Source organism: Carassius carassius, chromosome 5 (genome assembly GCF_963082965.1).
Source record: "Carassius carassius chromosome 5, fCarCar2.1, whole genome shotgun sequence".
In the NCBI taxonomy this organism is placed as follows: Eukaryota; Metazoa; Chordata; class Actinopteri; order Cypriniformes; family Cyprinidae; genus Carassius; species Carassius carassius.
Genome location: NC_081759.1, coordinates 27319509 through 27328209, shown reverse-complemented (window position 1 = coordinate 27328209; position 8701 = coordinate 27319509). Strand labels below are relative to the sequence as shown.

The 8701-nt window shown below is 36.4% G+C and overlaps 1 protein-coding gene across 3 annotated transcripts in view; it reads right to left on the bottom strand.

Annotated features, from left to right (window-relative positions):
• Positions 1 to 2479: 2479 nt before the first annotated feature.
• Positions 2480 to 8701, bottom strand: part of rasgef1ba (RasGEF domain family, member 1Ba) — a 73531-nt gene continuing 67309 nt past the window's right edge. For all 3 annotated transcript variants that reach the window (XM_059550357.1, XM_059550358.1, XM_059550359.1), the window contains 6 exons: positions 7713 to 7792; positions 6563 to 6658; positions 4866 to 4961; positions 4497 to 4620; positions 3991 to 4063; positions 2480 to 2879 (listed from right to left, as the gene is read on the bottom strand). In XM_059550357.1, the coding sequence (XP_059406340.1) occupies positions 2855 to 2879; positions 3991 to 4063; positions 4497 to 4620; positions 4866 to 4961; positions 6563 to 6658; positions 7713 to 7792 (494 nt within the window). In that variant the 3' untranslated portion in view covers positions 2480 to 2854. The remainder of the gene's footprint in view (positions 2880 to 3990; positions 4064 to 4496; positions 4621 to 4865; positions 4962 to 6562; positions 6659 to 7712; positions 7793 to 8701) is intronic.

Sequence of the window (8701 nt, the reverse complement as noted above, 5' to 3'; positions counted from 1 at the left end):
AGAGAGAGAGAGAGAGAGAGAGAGAGTTCACAGTGCCAGCCTATCACAGCAATCCCAGAGTCAGATGAATTGATTTATTTGCATTCACGTGAATCCGAGCCAGTGACTTCATCAGAGTGGCTGAAGCCTCTGGCAACTGAAAAGACTAATATATCATTCAAAGCTGTCATTAATATCAACTGTGCTTCACATATTTTCAGCAAATATTAATTGAATACTGAAATTATAAACTTAAAAAATAAATTCAAATGAGTTTTTGTTTGTTTTGTTTTTGTATGTTCCTATATTTATTACATGTAAATATATATATATATATATATATATATATATATATATATATATATATATATATATACATACATAGCCTATTACAAATAGATATTTCTGTTACAAATTTATATTACAAAATTCTATATATTTTTTTTTCAAACCATCACATGTCCACTTGCAAAAACTTTACTGACTCTACTGAATAAATAGAAAGAAATCTGATGGTTTGATAGTTGACCAGTAGATGGAGGCAGAGCACTGATCTATATATGATCAGAACAGTACAATATATCATGGCTTTTAACATTGTTTTCAAACATTGTCATTACAGTTATTATAGTTTACATAAATGCATTGTGTATGGCTTGTTCTGACATTTTTGTAGCCCCCTTCTCTTCTAAATATACATCACTTGGTGGGGTGCTACATAACTCTTCCGCTACATAACTCCCAGCTCAGTCCAGTCTGCTGATCCTATATGGACCTAAATCCTAAACAAATCTCAGACTGGATAAATTAACATTTCCAGCTCAACCTAGCCAAAAAAACTCATTATAGCGTCACTGTTCAGCTGAACAAGTCAGGTCAGTCAGGATCTATGGAGGACTTTCTGGCGAGCTTTTACATTGTTACACTTTTCTTTTCTACTTTCAATTCATAAAAAAGTATGTTAATGCAAATATTTAAAAACATGTATAAAAGTTTTCACTAAATTATTAAGCAACACTGTTTTCAAACAGTATGGAGCCCAGCACATGACATGCAGGAAAAAATAGTGGACTAAATCGTGCGGAATAAATTGATATATAATATAATTTTTAAGTTGTAATAATATTAAACTGCAATATTTAAGTAAATATTATTAAATTAAATTATTATTATTAAAACCAAATGTTATGGTTTTATTTTTCATCAAATAAGTGAAGCCATGGTAAATATAACAGACTACTTTCAAAAATAATAATAAAGACGACCGCAAACTATTTTATCATAAGAGGTCAAAAATAAAAAATGAATACTTCAGTATACTATACCTTAAACTCATCTCCTTAGAATAGTATTCACTTAGCAATTCTTTTTAATATGAATATTCTGCATACTGAAAATGACCCTTTCCTGAGAGAATTGACACACAAAGACACAATGAGTCTCAAATAGCTTCATTTCATAGGCATTCTTTATTTCATCTTTTTTTCTTGTTCACTCCATACCACTGTTCATGAGGTTTTATAATCTGCCTGAACGATCAAAATACATACCAATATACAGAGTGGAGAAACGACATGATATTTACACAGAAAACAAAAAAGTATGTATTTGTGGAGTTTCCAATAAGAAAAAAAGGGACTGACTGACATTAACTTCATATGTGCTAGTACCTTCAAATATTAGTTTTTCCTCATACAAACTTTTATAAACATTATAAAATATTAGATAGAGCACTATCTGATTACTATAAAACATGTACCTAGTACAAAATAACAGAATATAATAAAGCCTGTAAATATCTTTCAAATATTTTAAAACAGTAAAGCAGACAACAACAGATATTTTTGAAGCCAATAAATAAAATCTAATGAAAATATTAACAAAATAACAGTAATAAAATGTTATACATCATACAAATGGACTCAAATCCTAACTACCACAGGTATGATGGGCCTTCATGTAACGAGCTCATTTTCACTTCGCCAACAGAGGGCGACAGGACACCATTCTCCTCTGCGTGAACAATCGTCACGCAGTGAGCTGCACTTCTGAAAATATCACCTTCATTGTGTAAGAAACAGCATTACACCTGTAACACTGACGAACGAACACGGTCTTTCCATCAACAGTCAACATACGTCTACAGCGAAGCCTTGACAACAAGAAAATAGAGATGGGGAGCTTAAAGCTGCAGAATTATCACAAAAGAGTTTACACAAGAAAGGAATTGACATCTTTATTCACAGAAGCATCCAGTGCATTCGGGAACCCTCACTTAGGGGTTTATCACGCACACATCAACGGTCACTCACAGAGGTTAAAGCAATGCATTACTCACATCTCATATGCATAAAAAAAACTGACAAACACAATATCAAAAAATAGTGACAACATAAATCTATACTTAAATTAATGCTTCAGGTACAATAAAAATACTGGAACAGTACTGGAAGCCAGTACACATAATGCTGGTTTATGATCTTGTTTTTTTTTTTGTTCCAATTGAGTTTACCAACCAGCGGCGAACTCTTACAGTCAATAGAGAAGAACTACAGCATAGACTGGAATTGGTTTGTAGGCAAGCGATGTGTCATTTTTCCTTTCTGCTCAAATCATGCTTTAAAGACGGGGAAAAAGGAGTACAAAAGTCTGCACAAAGACATGAAATAGCCTGAAATATCCAGTATGAAAGACAAAAAGAGAAGGGCCTTGTAAAAAGATGCTGCTCTTTCCAACATAAAAATGCACCGTTCAGCAAAATATGGATTGTCATCTCCCTTGAAAAACAGGGATACTTCTCACTTTTGGAGGGCGCAAAAGGGGGACACAGCTTGCTTGTCAGAAGGTTCACTTGATTTTGAGCTCCTCACAGGATTTATGTTCTGTTCAGCAACGAGGACCTGCAGAAATAAAGAAGAAGAAGAGTTGTTTAATGAATAGAACAGCCAAATATAATTATTCAAAATGATCTCTCTTAAACATGGAGAAGCAAATACACAGAGTATTCAATGTTTAGTCACATTTTAAGGTCAAAAACGTTGTATAGTGTCTGCCCTGTGTTGTGATCCAAGTCCAGTGCCCCACACCTGATAAATCAAGTATAAACTGATTTCAGACTAGCAATATAAGACAGCTTTGCCCTATGGATATTATTCTTCAGCTGGATTGTCTTTTCTTTGTTTCCTGGAGGGCTACGATCCTCATGCCGAGACAGAGAGAGAGTTGAGTGTGGTGGAGAACGAACTGCTGATACAGACAGAATCTGGTGCTGTGACAGATCCTGTCGCAGTGAGAAAAAAACAAAAGCAGCCCACCGTTTGCCTCCGCAATCTCGCTTTTCCTCCCTCCCTCTCTCTATCCATCCCTCCTGAGCTGTAAAGTTATCAGGAAACGTGACTAAGCAAGAGCCAAGAGGTCTCATCCTTTCCAAGCACATATGTGTGTGTATCTATCATAGCGTGTTCTTTGGCAAGCATTAATGGAAGACGTTTTTGTCGATCGAAACAAATGTGCGAGCAAAAACAGCTAATGCACTCCTTTAAAAAAACAGTGTCAGAATCCTGTCTACACAATATAATTCTCAAAATACCATTTCAGTCATTTAGATTGCATGTATTGTTCTAGTGAGACGTGTGTAAAAAAAATTATAGAAAATGATTTTTAAAATATGTCATTCAAATAATGTGCTTAAAATTAAGGTTTGTACAAGTATTGACTAATGAATTTGCATAATTAACAATTGTTATTAGTGAATAATCTTTTTCTTTTTTTAAATCTAATCGACTTTGTGAAGTGTTTCACTGATCGCTTACAGATCATATTGGACTGTAAAGTAGTAATATTTAACCACGAGAAGACCATATAATAAATATTTGATTCATTATTAATGAGTATTTTTCAAGGCGTGGACAACACTCTTTAAATTCCTTGATTAATTAGCTGTTCATTTGGCACTAGTCTTCAGACAGGTCAGGAATAATCTCAGCCCTTGATGAATGGTATCATACACACCTGAGAGATTTCCATCTGTCTTTCTCCATGTTGTTCTCTGGTCCTTCACTCTCATATGATGCCAGATACAAAGCTGTTGAGAGATCAGTGAGATGAGACGAGTGTGTCAGCAACAAAAACAAAGCCACCTGTTTTCTTTCTTGAGGAATGTTCTGAACCTGTGTCACTTGGTTATTTAGCGTGACGGCATTTCACACCCGAGGCAATCATGACAAGCGCAATTGTCTTTGTGTCTGGTATCTTGTTTGCTCACTGCGCAACTATCATTAGAACAGGTTTATGACGCGAGTGGCAGAAAATGAGTCTGCAGAAGAGTTCTAGCTCAGACAGGAAGTCCAAAAAGACAATTCATAAATTTTTTTAATTAGCAAAACCACTGTCTGGCCTCAATGTTTGCATTTCAGAAGTTGAAATTAAGGGGCTTATAATTGATGTTCGCCACTGCAAAAAAAGTTCCTAAACTTTATTGCAATTAATCATAAACTAGAATTAAAAAACATCCTTACCATCTTCACTGAAGACTGGTGCGGTCAGGAGATACTGCAGGATCTTGCGGTCTCTGTCAAAAGGACACTCCACCTTCTTCCACGTCATGAACTCCATCACTTGTTTGGCCAGCTCCCAGAATTTCTGCAGCACAGTCAAGATTCATTCTGTTAGAAATCATTGCCTAGGTTTCATTTCGCACTGAACTGATGCCCTTGAAACTTCATTTCAACAGATGCATACGTCAATGGACTAAATCTGGATGCTTCCGTTGCTATGTGACAGTGTTTTCTCAAGCATCCTTTGTTATTCAGTAGCTGTGACGGCAGTTGTTTCCATGCATCATGTTAGCTTGCATGTATCGCGCCAAGCCAAAGGGCAAGAATTACCTCAAAATTGACATGTCCGTTCGGGAGCCTGCTGGCACATCCTTCATTGAGGAAGTAGATGTCTTTAATCAAGAGGCTGAAGAAAGGGATAACAATCTGAAAGGCAAAAAGGGAACACAAGATTACTTAACAGCCATAACTGACCAAAAACTAAGAAAGAAACATGCAACCAAAAGGAGCAGCCTCATTGGAGTCCATCTAAGTGTTGTCGTCACAGTAAGACTGCACTAGGCAACCGTTTTTACAACAGCTTCTAGAAGCCTACAGGGCACAGCTCAACTGGATCTACCACTCTGGAGCGCAATGAGTCATGACACAAGGAAGCAGTGATGTGTACATGACGCAAAATACAAACGCCACTGTAGCAAATTTAGGTTTGACATGATAAACAAAGTTAAATATGTGTGTCAATCCTGTATTCAAAAAAAATAAATAAATAAATAAAATGCTATTAACATAATTCTAAAAATGTTATTTATTTTACAATATTAATCAATTAAATCATTCCATGCCATCAACATCCTGAAAATCTATTTTTATTTTACATTTATTTATTTTTGTTTTAAATTATAAGTCGTTATTAGCTTAAGTGTAACTGATGAATAAATAAAGACAAATAAATATGCCAAAATAAAACTACTGCCATAATTAGAGTACAGTCCCATGTGAATAGTTAACCTCAAGTTCAAATCAAGCTTAAAATAAGCGCAATATCCATCGTGAACAAAACGAAGGGTCAAAAATACGAGCGGTCAAACCAGTTGATGAGTTAAAGACATTAAGAGAGCAGTAATGCATTCCTGATTTAATTTGTTTACAGTGGAAATTCCTGTCCTGGAACATGCACTTATTTTCTCCCTTATATCTTTAAAGTAACAATGCTTGCTAAAGCCTAAACACATCTGATTTCAGGGAAAAACAAGTGACATGGGCCACTGTGATGCAAAAAAACCCACGTCCTCCCCACCCCACGGAAGAGAGGGCTAAGCATTCCAGTACTGCTCTGGAACATTCTGTCTCACCACCCAAACCCACACAGTGAAGATCTCCTCCCTAACCAGTCGAAGATGCAAAACAATCCTTACAAAGCCTGACAAAAACAAACAACATATCCTATATATATATATATATATATATATATAGATATATAATATTTTTTTTAGAATACTCAAAATAGTTGTGCATCTTAACGAAGAAATTAACAGGGTTGAGCTTCATTTTGCCACACTCAGATGGCGGATGGATTTTATTGAGTTTGCGCTCCGAAAACACTGAAGAGCATCAGAACATTTTGTTAACTGGCTGAATGCCATGTTTTTATAACTAGAATGGAGCATATTTAGCAGAGGAAACAGAATGTCCCATTTGATGCCGTGCCCTTTGCAAATCATCCTCAAATGACCCCCCGTCCTTTACCCTTGTTATTACACAACTCTCGGCCAAAGAGGCCAGGAGCTACCTCAATTTAGTGTAAAGACAAAGCTTCTGGACTGGGATCTGCACTTTTAAGCCAATCACTGGCATCTTTTATGTAATGAATGTGATTTTATCATTGTCCTCGCTGCGTTTGTTGCTAATATCAGTCCAACATATCACACTTCAAATGACTTTTTTTTGTAAGTAAATGCCGCCCACACCCAAACAGTGTTATAAAACCAACTTTCCTATGATTTCTGTGAGAAAATTCTGCGCATTACCTTCTCTCTGCTACTATGAGCAGTGATGGATCTCTGAGTGGCTCCACGCAGCGCTGTTCTGTAGTTGTAGAAATTGCTAGAGGGATCCATCTGGTGCTGCGAATAGAGACAAAAACAGGTTTAGGCATCAACCTCAGGACTTGGCCTGAAAAATGTAGATGTAGTTTCTACAAATAAACGAATCTAATGAGCTCTAAGCCCATTCAACATCGTTAAGTCTCAAAAAAGCCACTCTAGTTATAGTTACAGTTCACTTAAACCAGTATAAAGAAGCAGGTTTCATAGATACACTATGGTTCAAACATTTGGGGTCAGTAAGATTGTTTAAATGTTTTTAAAAGATGTCTCTTATGCACCAAGGCTGCATTTATTTGATCAAAAATAGCATGTAGTCCTTTTGAACAGTACTGCAAGGCTACATATTCTAGTTTATCGAGGCTAATTTAGGTGAACAAGTAATAACCTTTATTAGGGATTAGTGGTGAATATCTGCAGCTTTTACACAATAAAGATTTTGATTCTACAGGGGCGCAATGACTAAGCCTTTTATCCTCCAATCCTCCATTGAAGACAGAGTGAGAGAAAAGAAAAAGCGTTGTGTGTTGAGATCCAAAGGCTGAACCTCCCTGAAGACTAGACATACAGTCCCTATTTACACATCAAAATAGTGAAAGCCACAAGGCGAGACTGAACAATGTTTAGGTGTTTTTTTGCGTACATAAGTCATATATCAAGTTCAAGGCCTCTGCCTGTCTAAAGATAAAGCAAGACCTAAACAAAACCCTCTTTAGACAGTAAACACAGGGTGCAGATTCAAAATGAAAGCCTTAAAGGTCTTAATCCCTCTCAAATTTGGCCTAAACATTTGCACACCCACTCAAAGGGAGAAACGCTGTGCTTCAGAAAAATAATGACACAAAAGCAACAATTCTCGCCCACTTGGGACTAAAATTGGCAGAATATGGTGTCCATATTGTCAGGGGTTTGAGCATCGTGCAAGCATGAGTCACGGGGATAAGAGCCAGGGTCGGACACTTAATATGATTAGTGCCATGTCAGCACTGCAGCCCCTACATGTTCAGTGAGTCACAGCCACCCACTGCTGTAAACAGAAAAGACAACATCAAACTCAACATGATGAAATGCATACCTCTAGTATATCAAATTTGGCAGTTTTGACTTTGCCCCAGGTCTTCTTAAGCCGTGAAACTGGACTCATGTTCATCCCAGCTGAAAGACACATAGAAAGAGACACAGGTCAGCACACTGTTTCCTGTCAGAAGTGCACTTTCTCTATGGCAAATAGAGCAGTGTAAGCCCATGAGCCCACATGAACAATGACATTAGCAGGAGCATCATTTCCCTTCGACAATAGGTGAGGTTTATAAAGCCGAGAGTCACAGTCAGCATTAATGTCCAGATGAGGTCAGAGTGTTGACTGGAATCACTTGGAGTGGGTCAACCAATCAGATTTCTCTGTACTGACGACAGCATCATTTCTTACTAGGTCTTGATCAGACGTTAAGTTACTCGTTTCTGAAGCTTCAAAATAAATTCACCTCTACTACTTTGCTAAAAGACATTCCTTTTATAGATACGACATTGTTTAGGCTCTCAGTTTGGCCTTGTTTAGCTATATATAAAATACACTTTTCAGGATATGAACAATTCTAGAAGGATAACATCAAGTCGCTGTTTTTGTTAACACAAATACACAAAGTTTGTGGTCTGGAAGCTTTTGTAGGTCTCTAAAGCTCAGCAAGGCTGCATTTAAGTATTTAGAAAATAATGGTTTTCTATTTTAATATATTTTAAAATGCATAATTAATATTATTGTGCTTAAAAGAATTTCTTATTATCATCAATGTTGAAAACGTTTTTCTGCTAAATATTCTTGTGGAAACCATGATTTGTTTTGATGAATATGGCTTTGGCTTGAACCCAAATATTTAATGGTAGTATGTGTTAAAAGTTAAACGGCTTCAGGGAGACAAAGGAATTAACTAATGGATAAGGGAAACATTGATATTTGTAGTTCATACATGCACACTTGACTGAATATGTTGTGATCTGTATCTAAAATTCAGTCATTTCAGATGTTTTCTTCCCCAGTTTTAATCCTGAATAATAGCAGCAACA